Genomic DNA, 22,927 nt, shown 5'->3' with positions numbered 1-22,927 from the left:
GTGCATGCAAAATTCTTCATGTCTGTGTAGAGAGGATATTTGTTATCCCCCGTGACTTTGTGGAGGTGAGCTGGAACACTCTGGGACTTGAACACCTATCTCGGGAGTGTGTGCAGGTGCCATGAGCCCACATCCTTCCTCCTGAAGTTTGTTTGCATGGATGCAAGGAGTCTTGAAGAGAACTCTGAGAACAACCTACCATCCTACATTAGCCCCACTTGACTAGTAAAGACAATGAGGCACAGAGAGGCTAAGTAACTTGCCTAAGACCATACACCTAGAAAGCCCCAGAGCCAGTACTTTTACTACCGGACTGTACACCTTCTTGTCACGCTGTTTGTGTTTATGACCTTTGATTTTGGAGTTCCAAGTGAAGTTTTGTGTCTAAGTGTTCCTTTCATCCCTGACCTGAGTACTCAAATGTCTCTCTTGGGTAATATTCTGAAGAGACATGCATCTCCAAAGTGAGCACAGTCAACAGGAAAGGCAAGTGCTAAAGGAAGGGCTCTATGGTGTCTGGAGGTCTCTGTAGACATTGTAGAGGTGACAAGAAGAAAGGCCTGGTGGCAGTGGCAGGAGATGGAGGAATGTGCTTTTCTCATTGCCTCTGATCTTCTTAAAAGGTGTCCTTCCTTGACATAGCTCAGGGGTCTGTGTATGCTAACTCACTTAACACACGGTTGTTCTTAAACAGCCGAAGAGGGGACTCATGCAGCATATATTCTTGCTCTGTCACTTTCTGTGTCTGGAAGGAATTTCTGAGAAAACTGCAATCTTGGAGAAAAGCATGCTGAATCTGCCTTTCAGCATGTGCTGACTTCGAACCCAAGGTGCTTTTTGGTTACTTTCAAAGCATGAAGAAGTGAGGAAGGAAAGAAAAGGCAAGGAAGATGAATCCGAACATGGAGACAAATCCATCCAGACTTTACAATTTCCTGCTAGGTAGCTTGCCACGTGGCACGCAGAAATAAAGTGCAGTCGGGTTTTCCCATCCCACCAAAACCTTCGTAATGTTGGAAGACATCTGCAGACTTTCTCAGCATCATAGGACAACTAGCAAGTGGGAACCTGCTGGGTGAGGGAAAGGTATCTGGGCACTAACTTGTCTCTCCTCTGAGAAATAAGCTCACGGGGAATCCTACATGCTCAAGCACCCATCAGGTGAGGAACACTCCAGCTGGGGGACCCAAGTGGGGCTTGGGTCCACTGTCTGCTCTCAAATGGCTCCCTGACAAGTTACCACTACTCCTGCTCCTCAGATTCTGGGGTCTTCTGTTTGGGGGAGTGTAGGAGAGAAAAGGGAAAGAGAGGAAGAAACACACCACTGTATCACCCTTTCTTCCTAAAGAGCCACCAAGTCATCTGCAATGCAAACACTACCGCTTCCTGAAGAAACAAGATATCCGATGCCTGTGCCAAGTGCTTCTTCCTTTTGCACTTCTTGTTGGGTCAGATATTTAGCACCAGAAAGAATATTTTGGGAGAAATCCTGACTTCCTTTGACTTCGTTAAACTAAGGGTAGCAAAATCTGGGCCAAACCTAGGGGTGGTCCCTACTTTATGATGCCTCGACACATAATGCAGATGGTCCCTGACTTATGATGATTCAACAGTGTTTCAACTTTATGAGCATACTAAAATGATTCACATTCAGTGGAAACTGTATTTTGAATTTTGAAGTTTTAGATGTGTGTGCTTGGGATGGAACTCAGGGACCTGCACATGTATTCTGCCACTGAGCTGTGCCAACAGCCAGCTTTTTTTTTTTTTTTTTTTTTTCAAGGTAAGGTCTCACCCTGGCCCAGGCTGACCTGGAATTCACTATGTAGTTTCAGGGTGGCCTCAAACTCATGGTGATTCTCCTCCCTCTGCCTCCAGAGTGCACTACCACGCCTGGCTTAACACAGCCAGATTTTTAAATTTGCATCTTTTCCCAGGCTAGCAATACAAAATAGGGTCCTCCTTGTGATGCTGGGCAGCAGTGGTGAGCTGAAACTGCCAACCAGCCATGGGAGTGTAAGGAGGCACAACTGATCCCATCCCCCCACCCCGGCACAGTGCATGAAGTTGGGATGCTCGGTAGACTTGATGTGTTCAATGCATTTTCCGTTCATGGTATTTTCAGGGGAGATGTGATTCTTTGCAAGTTGGGGAGCATCTATATATATGTTTGAAGAAGCAGAAGTGAAAACTACAAGGTCAGAAGATGGTTTAAAATAACCCTTTTCCACCAGAGAATTCACCTGAGCAAGGACCTCAGGCCTTGAGCCAGATGTGCGGTGGGAGCCGGCTCTGCCTTCCTGGAAGACAAGAGGAGGAACATGGGGGTCTCGGGCGGCTTACCTGAAAGTCATCTACAGAAGGGATGGTCCGGATGGTAGTTCTCCGCTTGTGCCACTGTCTCAGGGTGTCCCTGGTCTCTGAGCTGAGCAGACGCGCGGCCTGTTCTTCTTGGAAATTCTTTATCAGAGACAGAGCTCCATAGGCGCTTGTCAAATAGTAGCCTCCTGGAAGAGCAGAAAAATGGGTTCTCAAGGGTGCCACTCCCTTGTGAGGACAGTGTATGTGGGGGTGCACTAGTGTTAGAGACCCACTGTGTGCAACAGTTCTTTGGTATCTTCAAGGGGTGGGTGTCCTGGGACCTGACCCTTGAATACTAAAATATATGGATGCTTAAGTTTCTTATAGAAAAATGGTACCGTATTTGTAAAAAACAAAAACAAAAACAAAACCAAAAAATCCTCCTATAAACTTAATTAAAATCATTATCTAGATGACTCATTTATACCTCAGACAATATAGGTGCTATACACATTTGTTTATGAAATAAGGACAAATAAATGTTTATCTATGCTAATGTTACTTTTTCTAAATGTTTACATCCATGGTTGGATGAATCCACAAATGTCCAGGACCCAGGCATGTGGAGGCAGGTAATGATTCCCCATTGCTTCCACAGAAGTGTACAGCTCACTCCTTTGTCTAGCCACAAATACTCCCATCTCACGGAGCTGGGTGGAGTGGCTTAAGCCTACACCAAAGCCAGGGAGCATCGCTGAACTGACGGCAGTCCTGTTTCCACTGATGGGAATCCTCTGTGCCCAGGCATTCATCAAGTCCAACCTGGGGACCTGAGCAAGGATCCGGTGAGTAAAGCACATACAACTCTGACATAACTAGAGAGTAATGTTAAAACGTTTTCCCAGTAGAGGTCAGAGTGTTGAGGCCTGATGGCGTGGTAGGAAGTCAGGCAGGTGGGAGGTACAGACAACTGCTTCTTAGGCCAAGGTCACCTACTTTAGTCCACGTATCTCCTGGCAATACTTGTCCTTGGGCTTTGCTTATAGAAATTCATATTTTCTAAATTTTAGGTCAAATAAACACTTTGAAAAAGCTGTGGCCTACACAAAATATGTTCATGAAAGTATTATTTCAAAATAATTTCCTCCTCCTGATAATGTTTATTTCCCTCAGGTACAGATGGTTGTTGCATGGCATTTAAGAAAAATAACTTACATGGAAGAGCTAACAATGTCTCTTTCTCTCTCTTTTTTTGAGATAAGGTCTCACACTAGCTCAGGTTGACCTGGAACTCACTGTGTTTCAGGATCCTCCTACCTCTGCCTTCCTTCCAAGTGTTGGGATTAAAGGTGTGCACCACCACAACCGACTAATAATGTCCCTTTGAAAATGCCTTTAAAAATGACCTCTTGTGGGCTGGAGAGATGGCTTAGTGGTTAAGTGCTTGCCTGTGAAGCCTAAGGACCCTGGTTCAAGGCTCGATTCCCCAGGACCCATGTTAGCTAGATGCACAAGGGGACGCATGTGTCTGGAGTTCGTTTGCAGTGGCTGGAGGCACTGGTGTGCCCATTCTCTCTCTTTCTCTGACTCTTTCTTTCTCTGTCTGTCGCTCTCAAAAAAATAAATAAAAATAAAAAATATTTTAAAAATGACCTTGTGTGTTTGTGGGGAGCTTCAACAGACATCAAGTATCTATCTGTTCATATAATTAGGCGCTTGCAAAGGCATTTGTGAAGTCTGCACTTGGCAGTCACTAGAGGGCGCCTTGAATGTGTTGTAAAAATTAATTGGGCATAGCATATTTTATACTTAAGAGACAGTCTTTGTCAAAATATCCATTGAAGCTTATGAGCTCAAGACAGTCACACAAGTCCTGCTGTTCAGACAAGCTTGGGTATGTCCAGACTACCTGCTATTCAGAAGTTTATACACTTATTGAAGAAAACAGACGTGCAGTCGCTGTGTTGAGGTGTCCACATATATCTATGAGCTGGGGGTTGCTAAATTACTGTGGAGTGAAGGGCTCATTGGACTTCATTTTTTCAATTCCATAGCTCTTATGTGCTTAGGCCAGTAAGGACTCTCTCTCTCATTCTCCAAAATGCCAGGAGCACAAAATTGGCCACTTTTGACCATATGGATACAATTAGAGGATGGTTTTGAATTTCAGTAAAACTACCCCATCGTAAGAAAGTTGTGCGCTAGCAAAGGATCTGTGACGCCTGTTGTGTAAATGAGAATACCTGCTTAAACAGCAAAAAAGACACATGGCTGCTGCCAGGAAAACCAAAAGAACTTGGAACAGACCACTAAAAGGACGGATCTGTAACGTGTCACCAGAGTTCTTCCCCATCTGCAATGCTGCAGTTGGATCTATGCGGCTTGGTCTGTAATCACAGCTGGCCTGCCTGGGCCAAACCCCTCTCCCGAGGAAGGAAGCCAAGTTGTCCCAGGACAGCATATGAAAGCAGGTTCTAGTTCATATAGCAGTTCATGGGTTCTCCATGTGTCATGGCATGTCTTTGTCCTTTTCTCACATGGGATTCCTGCCACCTGCCCATTTGTCATCAACACAGTGTTTATGTTCTCCTTTAGAAAGACAAGCTCTAGCTGGGCATGGTGGTGCACGCCTTTGATGCCAGCACTGGTGTGGGGGTGGGGGAGGGGAAGAGCTAGGAGGATCCAGGTCAGCCTGGGCTACAGCAAGCCCCTACCTTGAAAAACAAAAAAGAAAAGAAAGGAAAGGAAAGGAAAAGAAAAGAGAGAGAGAGAGAGAGAGAGAGAGAGAGAGAGAGAGAGAGAGAGGGAAGGAAGGAAGGAAGGAAGGAAGGAAGGAAGGAAGGAAGGAAGGAAGAAAGAAAGAAAGAAAGAAAGAAAGAAAGAAAGAAAGAAAGAGAAAGAAAAACAAGCTCTAAACACAGGGTCTTGCTGTGAGGCAACTTCAGGAAAAGGGGCAGGAAGTGGCTGTCCCTGTCCTCGGACCACAAGACATAAGCATCTGTCTGTCGTAAGTACACAGTGTAATGGCAGAATGGGGATTTTCTAAGGGAAAATGATATTGCCATTTCCCTAAAGCCCTGAGAGGGATTCACACTTACTGCTAGAATTAAATAAGATTGAAGGTACTTTGAAAAGCTCACCACAACAAACCCCAAATTGCAGTAATAACACGGTGGGGAAAAGGAAGGAATGACGCTGAGACTAACAAATGCTTCTCCTAGTCCCCAGATGAAGACCTGTATGTATATACTCTCCTGCCCAATCCCAGAGAGGAAGATGCACTGCGGGTTTTGTGGGCTCAGCATGGACTATTTGGGCCCCTAGCTGAGACTATTAATGAGGGGACATGAAGGGGAAAGAGGGTAAAAGGATGGCAGGGCTCATTTCTATATGCCTCAGGTCAGGGACAGTGTGGGAGATATTCATTCCAAGTTGGCACTGTCCAGAGACTGGTTGGGAGGGTACACTTTGGGGGACCAGGGAGGGCAGGCTTCTGTAGGAAAGTGAAGGTCCAGTGGGTTCATGTGAGAGGACTGAAGACATTCACTGGCACCTTCTAGGGGTAAGAGTGCGTTTCATTCCCTCCCTGAGAAATGCCAGGGTGACTCAGGTGGGGGGCGGCGTGGGGAGGGAGATCTTGAGGGCTGGCAGAGGCAGACCTTTGAGCTCAAGTCCAGACCAAAACTGACTGGAGAAAAGAAAACACAGCCGTGGCCTCTCCAGGGATCCATGAAAGTGGATTAAACGAGATTCACAATGCACAGGCCCTGAGTTGTTCTTTTCCAAAAAGACAAACACACAGTATAGTCCCAGTTCTTGTGGCTTGTCAAGGAGGTGAGCTACACTGTAAAGCAGCCAAAGGGTCTCTACAATAAAACCCCGAACTGAAGCCCTGGGAGAAGGAACTGAACGTAGGTAAACTGGCAGCAAACCACTTGGGTTCTCCCTACTGCTGGTTTTTTCTTTTTTTTGGTTTATCAAGGTAGGGTCTCACTCTAGCACAGGCTGTCCTGGAATTCACTATGTAGTCTCAGGATGGTCTCGAACTCATGGCAATCCCCCTACCTCTGCCTCCCAAGCGCTGGGATTAAAGGTGTGCGCCACCACATCTGGCTCTTGTATTTTTATTGTAATAATGAGCAGATATCTTTTATCAATTGGAAAGAAAATTGATGCTACTTTTAATTCTTTTTTTTGAGGTAGTGTCTCACTCTCTCACTCTGGTCCAGGCTAACCTGGAATTTACTATGTAGTCTCAGGATGGCCTCGAATTTATGGTGATTCTCCTACCTTTGCCTCCTGAGTGCTGGTATTAAAGGTGTGTGCCAGCCACCACGCTCGGCTGCTTTTAATTTTTAAAACAACAACAAGAACAAAAAAGAATGTTTTCGGGCTGGAGAGATGGCTTAGCAGTTAAAGCACTCGCTTGCAAAGCCAAAGAACGTAGGTTGATTCCCCAGTACCCACATAAGCCACATGCACATGGTGGTGCATGTGTCTGGAATTCGTTTACAGTGCTTAGAGGCTCTGGTGTGTCCATTCTTTCTATCTGTCCCCCTATAAATAAATAAATAGAAAATATTTTTTCTTTCTTTCTCCCTCCCTCCCTCCTTCCCTCCCTCTCTCTCTCTCTCTCTCTTTCTTTCTTTTTTTCTCAGGTAGGGTCTTACTTGTTCAGGCTGACCTGGAACTCACTATGTAGTCTCAGGGTAGCCTCATACGGCGATCCTCCTACCTCTGCCTCCCGAGTGCTGGGATTAAAGGCATGCGCCACCATGCCCGGCTACAAATAAAATATTTTAAAAAATGTTTTCCAAGACAAAAACCAAAGGCATTTAGTGGACAATAGCAGCGGTGTTTCTGGTACTGAGAAGAGTTGCTAACTAGAATCAAAGAAACCATTTTTAAAAATGATATTCTACTGAATGTCTAATTCTATGAAATTCTGACTGTCATTTTCCAGTCTCAGTGAAGCATGAATTATGGGCTTTGCTACATTTTCTGTTTTGTTTCTCTGACCCCAAATTTTCTACAATGAACATGCATTACTGTTGGAATCAACAAAAACGGTTGGTATGATACATACTCTACATTTGATTTTTGCACATGTACATGTGTCATGTGTGCATGCACATGCATGTGTGTGTGTGAACATGTGCACTTGTGTGACAATCTTGTGTATTAACATTAGGAACACAGTGCACTATTTTTTGAGACAGTGTCTCTCATTGACCTAGAGCTCACCAAACAGGCTAGACTGGCTAGCTATCAAATTCCAGGGATCCTTCTGTATCTGTCTTCCCAGAGCCGGGATTATAGGTGTGTGCTGCCACACCTGGCATTTTATCATGGCAGTGGGGATTGGACTCATGTCCTCACGGCTGCAAGGGAAACACTTTTCTCACTGAGCTAATCTTCTTAGTCTTGCCTTTTGTTTTTTGCGACAGGGTCTCATTTAGTCCAGGCTGGCCTAAAACTTGCTATTTAGCTGAAGATAATCATGAACTCCTGAGCCTGCTGGATTTATAGATGCGCATGTACCAACACATGGCTTAGTACATAGTTGTTAATAATTCTAATATTAATAATGACATCAGTATCAATCCTGAAGTCAATTCGTAAGATGTCAACATAAAGCACCCTAGTACCAGCTTACTGGGTCCAGGATTGTGTTTTGAGGTGAGAGATGGTAGTCACAGAACACTGTGTGGGTGCTAACTGCCACTGATTTGCTCATTTTTGAAGAAATTTTATTTGTATATTTTATTTATTTGAGAGAGAGCGAGCAAGCGAGAGAGAGAGAGAATGGGCATACCAGGACCTTCAGCCACTGCAAACAAACTCCAGAAGCATGTGGCACCTTGTACATCTGGCTTATGTGAGTCCTGGGGAATTGAACCTGGGTTCTTTGGCTTTGCAGGCAAGTGTCTTAACCACTAAGTCATCCCTCCAGCCCAATTTGCTCACTAAAAAAAGTATTTATTTACTTGCAAGCAGAAAGAGAGGGAGAGAGAAAGAATGGGAGGACCAAGGCCTTCAGCCACTGCAAATGAACTCCAAATGCATGCACCACTTTGTGCATCTGGCTTTATGTGGATATTGGGGAATCAAACCAGGTTTGTTAGGCTTTGCAAGCAAGCATCTTAAGCGCTGAGTCATCTCTCCAGCTCTGGCTTGTTCAGTTTTATGTTTTTTTATTTTATTTGAGATAGGTTCAGGTAGCCTTCAGCCTCTCAAATGTTGGGATTATACCATGTCCAGTTTTAAAGTGGCTAATTTTTTTTTCAAGGTAGGGTCTCACTCGAGCCCAGGCTGACCTGGAATTCACTATGGAGTCTTGGTGGACTCAAACTCACAACAATTCTACCTTTGCCTCCCAATTGCTGGGATTAAAGGCGTGAGCCACCACACCCGGCAAAGGTGGATAACTTTATATATTACAAATTTCATCTCGATTTTAAAAAATGAAGAAGAAGAAAAAGAAGAAGAAAACACCCAGTTCCCCTACCACTTTCAAAAGCACATTACCTTCTCCATGTAACAGCGATGGGTCCAGCAGTTCCATCATGTACTCGATTTCAGTGTCCAGTTCAAGCATGTCACACTGAGCTATGACGTAGGTCAGGACTGGCAAGAAGTCATCCGCACCATACATCCTCCCTGGAATGAGGAAGACAGGGAGAGTCGGGAATATTTTATCAACTTTTCTTTCTTTCACATCCTGCTTGCTGCTTTTATTAGCTACTAAGAACTTATTCTGGGGAACTGTACCATTTATAAACAGAGGTGGGTGTTTCTGGAATCCTCCTACCCAAGTAGTCCTTGATCCTTCCCCTTGGTAACCAGACCAGCCCTTACTCACACTCTCAGAATGAATGTCTATGAGTCAGGTAAAACAGTTCACATTTTTCTCCTTACTTACTCCTGACTGCTATAAAATTGTGCCCTAAAACAGAGCATCTTTGGGTATTTTAAGTGTTAACAAGTCATGTTACAATTCCTTAACAAAATATTTACTTCTGCTAATTAAAAATATTTATTTATTTATTTGAGAGAGAGAAAGAGGCACATACATAGAGGGAGAAAGAATGGGCATGCTATGGCCTCTAACCACTGCAAACAAAGTACAGATGCATGTGCTACCTTGTGCATCTGGCTTATGTGGGTACTGGGGAATTGAACCTGGGTCCTTAGGCCTCACAGACAAGCACCTTAACCATTAAACCATCTCTCTAGCCCTATTTATGCCATTTTTTTTTCAAGGTAGAGTTTCTCTCTGGTCCAGCCTGACCTGGAATTAACTATATAGTCTCAGGGTAGCCTTGAACTCATGGAGATCCACCTACCTCTGCCTCCCGAGTGCTGGGATTAAAGGCGTGCGCCACCATGCCTGGTTTATGCTTTTTTTTTTTTTGATGTCTCATTTTCTATAGCTTTCTGTACACATTTATCATAAATGTAATGACAAGACAAAATTCCAGCCAGGAACAAACTTTTCTCTCAATGTTGATAAGCTTATTTAAGTGTGCCAATTCAGTACAGGCTGAACAGACACATTGATTAGTAGCAATACATGGCAAAACATTTTCAGTCCTTATTTTAAATTTTCTAATGGGTATTCTCAACAGGTGATTTTGTTCCCAAAAGGAACATTTGATACTCTTTAGTTATTTTTAGTGTCACAGTTGAAGGGTAATAGTACAGGTGGCAGCCAGGATGCAGCTAACCTTCCCCCAGGAAGCAGGACAGCCCCCAAAGATGACCCTGTTTGAATGTCATCAGTGCACAGGCTGAGAATCCTGCTTCAGGAGAATGTAAGTCTATGCAGATATTACTATGGGAATTTGAATAAATGATCTGATGAACTATAGAAAATATATTTCCTGTGTGTGATGTGTTTGCAAATTTCAGAGGCCATGTCCTCAGGCAGTCATCAACTCATTCCAGATGATAAGGTCCACACTCAACAATCTGCAGTGCATTTACATATTCCTATTTACTACTGCAGTGAACAAGAGCCTGAGTTTTCTTTGTGGTGGTATTATTATTATTATTATTTTGGTTTTTTTTTGAGATAGGGTCTCACTCTAGCCCAGGCTGACTGGGAATTTACTCTGTATTCTCAGGGTAGCCTCAAACTCACAGTGATCCTCCTAACCTCTGCCTCCTGAGTGCTGGAATTAAAGGCGTGCGCCACCACGCCCGGCTTCTCTGTGTTATTTTTCAACTAAGCAAGTGCCCTCAGAGAAAAAGTTAGTAATTGAACCCTGTACTATAACAAGCTCCCTAAAGACCTGGAACAAAGTAGGTTCAATCACTATCCATGAATCATAAGTATTCCTACATCTAGGAAATAGCAAGGGGAAATCTGAGAGCTTTGGTGAATCCCAGTTCCGCTGCTTCCGCCTGTGTTAAAGAAGGGCGAGCCAAGGAAATTGCTCTTACCAAATGGTGCATGCTGTAGATCAACACAAATGCTCATTGGCCAAAGCATAGTAATGATTCTCGCTCATACTACTTTTGTACTTGGAGCTAAGCATGTGAAATCTTTCCTTTCTAAAGGAAAGGGTCATGTACAATGATATGCGAAAACGGCAATGTAGAAAGGTAATAAAGGCAGCCGAAGTCCCTCAGCAGATGACCTCATTCATAGAGGGAGGGTTGGAATTCAGGCCCCAGATAATGAACTCATAGGCACTACCCTGAACTAATTCCATATGTAAAAAATACTCTCGGTGCCCTTATCCATTTCCATGCACTGGTGTTATTCTGTGAATGTGCTGCACAAGACTCACAGATCCACAAACAATACTTGTATTTTTCTGAGCTGCTAATTGAAATCCTGAGAACAAACCGGGAGTGAATCAGAATCCTGACACAGCGTACCAGGAAGTGGCCCCACGAATCTGGTCGTCTCACCTGAGTTGTTCTCCATGACTGTGTAGATAAGCTTGCACACCTGCAGCAGCAGCATGACTTTCTTCTCTGGAGAATACATCTTCTGCATGGTCATGAATTTAACCTTGATTTTCTCCATATCCACAAAATCAGGGGTTGGGGCAAAGACCCCCAGCTCTTGTGGATTCCTTTGTCGCACCAGCTGCAGGTTTTCCTTGAGTTGTTTCCATGAGCCGTTGGCCATGTGGAAATCCTTCAGCATGGCCTCCACGTGGCTCTTAAGGGGCTTCAGGATGCACTTGTGCATGGCCTTTTCCAACACCACATCTGCCAAAGAAAGTGCAGCTACTGTGACCACTGTCTGAAGGAAGAAGTGCAATGTCTGCTTCCTCAGAAGGCCTTTCTGCAACTTTTCATATTGGTTACTGGAGAGGGCAAACAAGTGATCATTTAATACTCAACAGATATCACATGCCAACCTGTTTTTTAATCCATCATGAGCCAGGAAAAGTGAATTGTTCCTAATAATGTTCTCCTTGCATATAATTGATGTAATCAAACAGATTTATCTTAAATCACTTTTGTACCACTCCACATATGTACAAGCAAATGTTTTAGAAGTCATTCTTGCTGGGTGTGGTGGCACACACCTTTGATCCCAGCACTTGGGAGGCTGAGGTAGTAGGATCACTGTAGGTAGCCTGGGGCTACAGAGTGAGCTCCAGGCAGCCCAGGCTAGAGGGAGACCCTACCTCCAAAAGACCAAAGAAGCAAAGCCATCTGTTACACAATGACAGAAGAGTTATCAAACCTGGAGCATAATACTTAAGCTCTGTTACGCGTGTACCTGACCTGCAGACTTTATTCAGATTCCATCTGGTGCTAATGTCCTCTGTTGGAAATGAAATAAAAAGTCAAGCTGGGCATGGTGGCACACACCTTTAATCCAGACCCAGGAAGCAGGGGTAGGAAGAGTGCCATGAGTTGGTGGCCACCCTGAAACTACATAGCGAATTCCAGGTCAGCCTTGGCTAGAGCAAGACCCTATCTTTTTTTTTTTTTCCCCCGACGTAGGGTCTCACTCTAGCTCAGACTGACCTGGAATTCACACTGTAGTCTCAGGGTGGCCTCGAACTCTCGGCAACCCTTCTACCTCTGCCTCTCGAGTGCTGGGATTAAAGGTGTGAGCCACCACGCCTGGCTAAGACCCTATCTTAAAACAACAACAACAACACAAAAATCATCTGGATAGGCCTTGTGGCCCACACCTTTAATCCTAGCACTTAGGAGGCAAAGGTAGAATAATTGCTCTGAGTTCAAGGCCACCCTGAGACTATAGAGAAGTTCCAGGTGAGCCTGAACTAGAGTGAGGCCCTGCCTAAAAAAAAAAAAAAAAAAAAAAATTGGTCTAGAACCCGATTCAAGATGCTTCATTGAATTTGTTTCCTCAGTAACTTTTTTTTTCCCCTTTTCTCTCATTTATTTGGAAGATAATTTTGATTACATTTTGGGTAAAAGAGATATAGAATTATAATAATACATTTGCTACTGGCAATAATAATCACTAGCACTGGAAAAAAGATCTGGGCATTTACAACTAGGACATGTCAACTCATGTTATTTTGGAGGGAGTGGAGGATCTGGCTTGTTACAGAGTGTAGAAACCAGAAACTTCACAATGACTTCTTAAACTGTTCCCCATACCTCCACCCCAGGGTGAGAGAATGAACCCATAGCTTTATATGTATTGGGCAAGAACTCTATTATTGAACAACATCTCCAGGTCCACTTTAAGACCTGATGTGTTTTTTTTTTTTTTTAAATTTATTTATTTGAGAGCGACAGACACAGAGAGAAAGACAGATAGAGGGAGAGAGAGAGAGAATGGGCGCGCCAGGGCTTCCAGCCTCTGCAAACGAACTCCAGATGCGTGCGCCCCCTTGTGCATCTGGCTAACGTGGGACCTGGGGAACCGAGCCTCGAACTGGGGTCCTTAGGCTTCACAGGCAAGCGCTTAACCGCTAAGCCATCTCTCCAGCCCAAGACCTGATGTGTTTTATGTTACACATTTTTTTTAAGTTTAAAGAGACTTTGTTAGATCAAGAGAAGGAAATGGGGTCCTCAGTAATTTTTAAAAAAGATTTATTTTTATTTATTTATTAGAGACAGAGAGAAGGGAAAGAGAGATAGAGTGAGAATGGGCATGCCAGGGCTTCCAGCCTCTGCAAACGAACTCCAGATGGGTGCGGCCCCTTGTGCATCTGGCTAACGTGGGACCTGGGGAACCGAGCCTCGAACCGGGGTCCTTTGGCTTCACAGGCAAGTGCTTAACCGCTAAGCCATCTCTCCAGCCCTCAGTAAGTATTTTTAAGGACTTTTGAAGACTCACTATTAGAAAACCCTTCTATAAAGCCAAGCACATGGCTTTGTTTTTAGGAAATATGTAATGAACTATTTAGGGTTAGGGGTTGTAATGCCTGCAGCTTATTTTCTAATGATTCAGAAAAGAAAAAGGAAGGTACAAGTGTGTGAATGTTTGCAAACACAGAGAGACAGAAAGGAGAATGAAGCAAGTGTGGCAAAGTGGGGGATCTGGGTGAAGGCTGGACATTGCTTTGTATTGTTCATGCAACTTTCCTGAAAGTGTGATAAGATTTCAAAATGAAAACAGAACATTTTAACCTTCTAAGGAGTTAGGAAATGCCTTCAAGTGTGTGTGGGTGGTATTACTTTTTCCTCCTTCTTTGAATGGTTACCCAATGGAACAGCTTCCTTAGCTGATACTAAAATGACCAACAACATGAGCCTGGGGTTCTAGGCTAAAGATGATTTATGCACTGATAAATTCTTTGTTTTTAAAATAACAGCGGTTTAATCTCACATGTCTGCACATTGGCGTCAAAACCACCTGTATTCACTACCATGACTTTCTAATCCATGACACTAATGAGGTTCTAATGCTTGGAGAAACATGGATTCACTTATTTATAAGGCTGTAAACAGTTGGGTTATCTCTCTGGCTTCTGGAATTCCTGACACTAGGTCAGATCATATTGAATCCAAATTATTGTACATGATTATAAGTTCAAGGGAAATAAAGTAATCCAAGCCAGATGTCCAAACACTGAGAACAATTTTCCTGTGCTTCACTCAAAATTGAGGCTGATGGTCTGGAGAGATGGCTTAGTGGTTAAGGTACCTGCCCACAAAACTTAAGGACCCAGGTCCAATTTCCCAGTGCCCACAAAAGCCAGATGCACAAGGTGGCACATGTGTCTGGAGTTCCTTGGCAGTGGCTAGAGGCCCTGGCACACCCATTCTCTCTCTCTCTCTTTCAAATAAATAAAATAAAACAAACTGAGACTGAAAGTTAATGTGAATTCCACAATGATCAGATTCCTCAATGTAGATTTGTCTTTGCTCGTCCACTTGATATCCTCTGTGTTTAAATACAGACCTGCATGAGACTATAGAAATCAGACCAGAAAAACAGCAGAACAATGTGTTTACATCAGACACTGAAACATCATGTAGTTTGCTTTGCTTTGTGTTAATAAACTGTGTGACTTCATAACTCCTTTGACTTTATCTTACATGATCATAACCATAAAAAGTCAATTACAGTAATTAGTATTGTGTGCTTTGATGAGCTAAGTCTTACCCAAATACTTCGTTAGCATCTAATCCTTGCCACAATTTCTCACTTTTGCATAACACTAATAATACTATGCCCATTTTACAAGAGAGAATACTTTGGTCTTTCTCTCTTTTCTGTAGTGCTGAGATCAAACTCAAGGTCGTGAGCATTCAAGGCAAGAGCTCGACCACTGAGCAAATCCCAGCACCCAAGTAAGCGAGACCTTAATTCTAAAGTTCAAGGTATGTGTAAACACTGGCCAGATTATTTCTCACATCCAAAGGTTCTGGAAGCTGTATTCATGACTAGCAGCCACCTTTACCTTGGTAGAATGGAATCTCCAAGAGGCATGGGGAAGTCGTGTTAGTTATTAATTAGGAAATGTACATGAATGTTCACAGCAGTGTTTTTCATTATTGTTTCAAATTGGAAATAACCTAAAACCTGGCCCAACAGGCTGCATGAGCTATATTTGGCTAGTGGAAGACTGCAAGGGAATTCAGACAATGGAAAACATTCATTCAGTGAGGAAGCGCACGACAGCTCCAGAGGCAGCAGACAGACTTAATGCTGTGGGTATGAAAGAAGCCAGACGTAAGCGTACTTCATGTGTATAAAATCCAAGCGTGTGGAGGCTACACAGATGGCTCAGTGGTTAAAGGTGCTTGCTTGCATAATCTGCTGGCCTGGGTTCAATTCCCCAGTACCCACATAAGGCCAGATGCACAAAATGGAGCATGTGTCTGGGGTCCAATTGTAGCAGGAGGAGGCTTTAACATGCTAATAACACTCTCCTTGCAAATGAAGAAAAAAAAAATTTCTTTAAAAGAGACAAGAAAATGACTGGCCATGGAGCCAGAGGTTGGAATGTGGAGGAACTGACTAGAAGGGGACAGAGGGACACTTCAGTTCTATTTCTGGCTTTGGGTGGGGGGTACTTGGGTGAACTTTTATGTAAAAATTTGTGGAGCTCAGTTCTTAGGATGTACATATTTATGCATGCAAATAAATATGCAAACAGAAAACTGAAGATCAGCATGGGGTTTTTATCTTGGCCTCTGAGAGCAATTATTTACTTATGAGGGGGGGAGAAAGAGGCAGATAGAGAAAGAGGGAGAGAGACAGAGAGAGAGAGAGAGAGAGAGAGGGAGAATGGGCATGTCAGAGCCTCCAGCTGCTGCAAACAAACTGGCCCCATTTCTTAGAAATTACTCCTCTCTGTTTCCCATTATCTCTGGTTGCTTTAATACCAACAAAACAATCCCAACTCTCTCTCTCTCTCTTTTTTTTTGGTTTGGTTTCTTGAGGTAGGGTCTTGCTCTAGCCCAGGCTGACCTGGAGTTCACTATGTAGTCTCAGGCTGGTCTCGAACTCACAGCAATCCTCCTACCTCCGCCTCCCAAGTGCTGGGATTAAAGGCACGAGCCACCATACCTGGCTCTTTTTCACTTTTAAAGTAAGCACAACAACATGAGTCTAGGACTTTACGGACACTGACTCTTCAAATTCTCAAACTCCAAGGAAGAAGGTCTATCATTTCATCACTTTACAGAAGAGGAAACTGAAACCCAAAGAAACCACATCTTGCACTAGTAAGGAGAGAACCAGGATTCAGAACCAAGCATGTCTCCTGGGTTCTCTGTAGTTGTTGTTGTGTGTGTGTGTGTGTGTGTGTGTGTGTGTGTGCTACACACATATATGTGGAGGCTACAGGTTGATGCTGGGTATCTTCTTCAGTTGCTGTCCACCTTTTTTTTTATTAGGGGGGAGGGGAGAACAAATTCTCAATCAACCTAGAACTCACCAATATGGCTACACTAGCTAGCCAATAAACCCCAGAAACCCATTTGTCTCTACCTCCCTAATACTGGGACTTCAGGTACTGCCACCATGCCTGGCACTTGTCTGGGGATCCCATGCTTGTGCAGCAAGCACTTTCCCCACTGAGCTGTGTCCCCACTCCATCTCTGGGGTTCTTGAAAGAATGTCAGCTACTCTAAGCCAGGAGCAAGCAAGTAGAAGAGCCACTTGCACCCATCAAATGACAAGGAACTGGTCACTGTTTTCCCTTGAAGTTCACTAATGTGCTTTCAATTTTTTCTTATAGCATGAAAATACTAGAGAATTGTCTGAGCTATAATATTCTGAATTTCAGCAACCAAATGTCAGCTGTACTCTCTGAATGATCCAAAGTGGAAACAAGATTTTTTTTTGTTATTTTTGTTGTTGCTTTGTTTTGTTTAAACATTTTTATTTATTTATTTGAGAGAGAGAGAGTAAGAGAGAGAGAGAGAGGCAGATAGACAAAAAGAGAATGGAAGCCGGGCGTGGTGGCACATACCTTTAATCTCAGCACTCAAGAGGCAGAGGTAGGAGGATCACTGTGAGTTTGAGGCCACCTGGAGACTACATAGCGAATTCCAGGTCAGCCTGAGCTAGAGTGAAACCTTACCTTGAAAAACAAAACAAAACAAAAAAACCTTTGCAAAAAGAGAATGGGTATGCCAGGGCCTCCTGCCACTGCAAATGAACTCCAGATACATGCACCTACACCTGTGCATCTGGCTTTACATGGGTCCTGGGGAATCGAACCTGGGTCCTTTGGCTTTGCAGGCTAAGCCATTTCTTCAGCCCATTTCCTACCACCCCTGGCAAGATAAGGTATTACTTTAGCCCAGGCTGATGTGGAACTCATTCTGTAGTTTCAGACTGGCTTTGAACTCACAGCGATCCTCCTACCTCTGCCTCCCTGAGTGCTGGTATTAAAGGCAGGTGCCACCACACAAGGCTGGAAACAAAGATTTCTAAACATACACATCATATCACTTGATCCCAAAGACCATGCTTAAGCAGGAAGTAACAAAGAACACGACAGTTGTTTTGATTCTCCTTGCCTTTCTGCTACTTAATGTAGTCACTGATAGGAAATGCTCATTGTATTGGAGTTTCTCGCCTACTAAGAAAAGGAGGTGGCATACTTGGAAAGGAAGGCAAGATCAAAAATTCAATGCCATGTTGGTAGAAGAGTTAATGCCATATGGCCTTTTTATTCTCTATGATAATTTGGCCTGGGCCCTCACCTATAAGGTTTAACTTCTCCTAACCTAATAAAGATTATATATACTGCCACCACAACACTCAGGTAAAAAAAAAAAAAAAAATTCAATGCCAGCCTCAGTTACATAGGGAGCTTGGGGACAACCCTGGTTACATGGGACCCTGCCTCAAAATAAATAAATAAATAAATAAATAAATAAATAAATAAATAAATAAATAAAACAAAAACAAACAAACCAACAAAGGAAATGAAGCCTTTTCCTTTTTCCTTGTCTCTGACCTACAGCACAGATTCAAAGGTTAGAGACAGATAAGCCAACTCTAAATAACACATCAGCTTTGTTTGCCCCTTCCTGCTTACCCACTGCAGCCCAAGTAGAAGCAAGAACCCTGGAGGCAAAAGTGATGTCTAGAGGAGTCTGACTTAGAGCCCTGTGGGCCACAAGGCCTGGCAACCAACCCAGCTCCGTTGTACTAAATGCCTTTGACCTGGATGAGTTACTTTTGTCACTGCTTGAACCAAATACCTAGCAGAAGCAACTTACAGGAGGAGAGGTTAACTTTGGCTACAGTCCATCATGGTGGCTTGGTTCTTTCGGACTCTGTCAGTTGGAGTTAACTGCTCCACTTGCTTGCATCTCGGCAGATCAAGAAACAGAGAGAATGGGACCTGTATACTGGGGCTGGCCCACACCCCTCAGGGGACTGCTCTCAGGGACTCAACTAAGCCCACGTCCCAAAGAGTTCAGCACCTCCAAGAATGGCACCACAAGCTGGGGACCGAGTTTTCAAACCCAGGAGTCTGTGGGAGATAGTTCACACTCAAACCACAACAATCTCTCATGGGGCCAGAACTGTTTCACATTTCAGAGATTTTCAGATTGGGAAGTGCTTGCAGAGATTGTATTGGATGCATATCTTCAAACCAGAAGTCTAAATTACAAGATGAAACTTTTGAGCTTATGTCACAAAATTTCAAGTTTCCAATTTCATTTTCATTTCCAATTTCAGATTTAAACACCAAGGATGCTGAATGCTTAACTTGTATTAAAAATGCATAGGTTAAAAAATGCATAGGTTACAAAGCTCCTTGACAAAGATGAAAACAGGAAGTTAGATTGTAGGGCCTCTTGGTTTATTCTTCTTCTACCGTTGTGATTATTTAAAACAAGATTAAAGCAGCAAAAAGAGAAGCTAATATTAGATAACAATACAAGGGCTTTTTGTAGGAAATTCAGGTTCTTACATTTAAACATTTATAATTCTGATATTGACTAGACATTGTGGTGGATTGAATGTAAAATGTTCCCCATAGCCTCAAATTGTTTTGTGATTAGGCCTCTCACTCAAACCCCAGCTGGTGGAGCCTTTGGGAGGTGGAGCCTTGCTGGAGGAGGTGTGCTGCTAGGGGTGGGCCTTGGGGTTGATTAGCCCAGCCTACTCAGTGTTCAGCTTAGATTGCTCTTGCTGCTCCTTCCCTGTTGCTGATATATGAGGATGTGAGCTCACAGCCCTGCTTTCTCCACCAGGATGAAACTTCCCCTTGAAAACATAAGCCTTAAATAAGCCTTTTTCCTCCCATAAGCTGCTTCTGGTCAGATGGTTTGTCTCAATAATGAGATGGTAACTGTGCAGCTCCTATTCTAAGATTTCCTATGAACCCTCATATCAGCTGTAGGCAGCAGGAACCATTCCCATTCTCATGTTCAAATGACAGTCCCAGGAAGGCTGGGCTGAGGTGCAAACCAGGATGCCCAACAAGTCTGGAGATGTACCATTTGCCCACTGTGCCACAGTGGCAACTGTGCTTCTATTTTCCATGTACTGACAGATACTGTTTTGGTCAGATGATTAGAGAAAGGATCAAACTGGAGTAAGCACACACAATCCCTATTAGTCTTTTCATTTTTTTTCTTGTTTGCAAGCAGAGACAGAAAGGAAGAGACTGGGTACACCAAGCCACCAGCTGCTGCAAATGCATTCCAGATGCATGTGCCACCTGGTACAGCTGGCTTTACATGGGTACTGGGGAATCGAATCTTGGTGGTTGGGCTTTGCAGGCAAGTGATTTAACCACTGAACAATCTCTGCAGTTCCCTATTTGTCTTAACCTGGGGTTCTCTTAGAAACTGACCTGGAGACAAGGGTTTGAGTACGACTGACCAGCACAGGAAGTGATCTCAGGAAGTTCCAGAAGGGGAAGGAGAACTGCCTAAGGGGATTTCATTACTAGAGGCAAGCCCAGCTGGACACTCTAGGATACCATGATGTACATGCCTTGGAGGTGCTCTATGGCCCTCCAAGAGGGAGAAGAGGGCTTTAGCCAAACAATGGTGGCATGAGGATGTCTCAGGCCAGATGCTACAGGTGCTACCTGCTGAGTGTCAGACTGAAAAGCAAGTGGCAAGGGGCAGGGCACAACTGTTGTCTGTAGCACCTCGTTACATGGCAGTAAGATACTAAGAAACAGGACCCATGCACACAGGTCCTCAGCATCCGAGCAGGGACTTAAAACCCAGCGGTCCAGCCTGAACGCTTCTGCTGGTTCACCTGACAGTCCTGCCTTTCAGTGGGGAAGTCTGTCTAACCTGTATCAGCAGAGCTGAAAGCTGAGAGAAGCAAAAGGCTGTGTTGAAAAACAAAATCTCAATTTGGCACCCAGGTACACATGAAAGCCCATTGCTCAGCCTCCTTCCAAAACTTCCCCAGACACAGAGCACTCAAGGCTGCAGAGGCACCTGGCTCAGATGCAAAGTCTGAATGGTCACACTTCAGACGTGTAATCTTGAGGGAGAACGAATACCTACAGAAAACACGCTAAAGCCATTGGTTCCCTCCATGGAACAAAGGGTGATGCCTCTGATAAGTTCAGGGGTTTTTGTTCTGTTTTGGTTTTCAATATTAACTGTGGTTTGTGTAGACCTGAAGTGGGAACTGGAAGTATGCTGATAAATGAGTTTCCTGGGCACCTCTTTCTCTCTCAGGTATCCATGTCAGCCCCTCCCCCTTGGCATCAAGACGGGACCTGAGGCTGGCTTTTTGACCTTTCTTGCCTCATTATTCCTAGAGTTTTATCTTGGCTGCATCCCATTCCTACCTAAGTGCTTTGAAGCCCAGCATGAGCTAGACATCTTGGGTGATCTGGGTGGTCATGTCGCCTTTCGAACAATGGGAATCAAGAGAGGAAGGGGGGCCCAGCTCCGCTGAAGATGAGAAAATCTGGTGCACGATGCGGTTTGGGAGGACACAAGCCTCCTGCTACGTGGGGTGAAGAGTAGATTTGGCTCAGCGTCAGTGGAATTTTTGGTCTATGAACTGCAGAGGGCCATATCACACTGCCTGCTCTATTCTCTCTACTCCAGGACCTGGTTTCTTGGCTGGCCACACTGGTCCACAGATGTGGCATCAATAGTGACTGTTTTGGCTTGTTGGCACCTGGGCTGGAGAAATTGTTCAATGGTTTGCCTATTTCTTTGCCTGGGCTAATCTTTTTTGACTGTTTTCTACCAACTTAAGATCTCAGACAACTTCTGGGTATCTGTCCCTGCCTTGTGTCCCATGCTTTTATCTTGTCATGTTCTTTTTTTGTGTTTTTGAGGTAGGGTCGCACTCTAGCTCAGGCTGACCTGGAATTCACTATGTAGTCTCAGGGTGGCATCGAACTCATGGTGATCCTCCTACCTCTGCCTTTCAAATGCTGGGATTAAAGGCGTGTGCCACCACGCCCAGCTTATGTCCTTTTTAAAAGTATTTTTAATTTTTCTTTATTGATTTGCACATGCATGCACACGCAATGGGTGCCAAGGGCCTTGTGCCTCTGACAATGAACACTAGATGTTTGTGCCACTTTTTTTTTTTTGTTTCTGGCTTAAGTGGGAGATTTGGGAATTGAACCTGGGTTGGCAAGAAAGCCCCTTCAACCATTGAGCCAATCTTCCCAATCCAAGGACCTTGTGCTCTTGGTAAAACAAATACTATTATAGAACCTCTGTCTGCACCTCTGTGCTTTTTCAGAGCTGCTGCCTGCCAGGCACGCTCCTTCTCCTGGGTCTGGGCTCTGCTCTTTCCCAATATGGATTTTAATGAAACTGCCCACTTGTTTGCCTCCCTTACTGCGTCCTCCTAGCCCCTTGCATCCTCAGTATTCTTTGTTACTGCTGCCAAGGCACTGGGAAAATTAGACTCCTCTCCTTGAAAGGAAATTTTGTGAAAATGAGTCCTGGGGGGGGGGCAGCTAACCCCAAACCCCAGCAGAAATCTAACATATAACACATACTCCAAAAGTATTTATTGAATTGGACAGAAACATCCTTTCTCTGCGTGCTTACATGAAAATTATGTTCTTTGTTCTTGTGTAAAACACTGATGTATAATTAGTGATGACATAATTGCCCATGTGAGAGGCCAACAGTGTCCCTTGCAGCTCTGCAGGGAAGTCCTGGAGCCTGGATTTATTGTAACACAGTCAGCAACATACACGCTGGCTCATCAGCAATGATGGCCCAACCTTTTAAGGAAGATCCCATCAGCCCTGTGACACTTTATAAAGAGGTGGGGTTGTGATACACTCACATTTTTGCTCAATTTGGCGGGCTTCAGCAAAGGCCATCATGAAAATTCATGTACTCTATGCTAGTAGCATTTCATGACAGGAACCTCCAGAACTGGTTTCAGTGCCTTCTAGTAAAAGGCCAGGGGAGAAGAAAAGAACAGTTTCTATACTAAAGAAGTCCAAATCTTTCAGGTAGAGTCTCCCATCTCCAGGAGTGGTGATGCATGGTTCTGCCCCTCCCCTTTGGATGAAGGCCCTGCTTTGTGACTTCTAAAGAAGAGCAGAGAAACAAAAAACATTGCATCTCACAGGACAGAGACTTGGCAAACATGGCCTTGTCCAAGTGATCAAGGTAAACAACATCTATGGTAAGCCTTGTGAAGAGCAAGTGCCCTCGGTATGATGTAATGCTACCTCTGTGGTCCTCCATCCTTTATAAAACAAAGAAGAAAGGCAGTGACTAGCCACTAAGCAGGTCAGAG

At 44.0% G+C, this 22,927-nt stretch overlaps 1 protein-coding gene across 11 annotated transcripts in view; it reads right to left on the bottom strand.

The window, feature by feature from the left end:
* The window catches only part of Rin2 (Ras and Rab interactor 2), a 277,407-nt gene that overhangs the window by 3,371 nt on the left and 251,109 nt on the right, over positions 1-22,927 (bottom strand). For all 11 annotated transcript variants that reach the window (XM_045156493.1, XM_045156483.1, XM_045156482.1 and 8 more), the window contains 3 exons: positions 11,221-11,526; positions 8,830-8,961; positions 2,344-2,507 (listed from right to left, as the gene is read on the bottom strand). In XM_045156493.1, the coding sequence (XP_045012428.1) occupies positions 2,344-2,507; positions 8,830-8,961; positions 11,221-11,526 (602 nt within the window). The remainder of the gene's footprint in view (positions 1-2,343; positions 2,508-8,829; positions 8,962-11,220; positions 11,527-22,927) is intronic.

The sequence above is a fragment of the Jaculus jaculus genome, chromosome 8 (genome assembly GCF_020740685.1).
Source record: "Jaculus jaculus isolate mJacJac1 chromosome 8, mJacJac1.mat.Y.cur, whole genome shotgun sequence".
NCBI lineage: Eukaryota > Metazoa > Chordata > Mammalia > Rodentia > Dipodidae > Jaculus > Jaculus jaculus.
The sequence above is the reverse complement of the archived record's forward strand: the minus strand, read 5'-3'. Positions and strand labels throughout refer to the sequence as shown.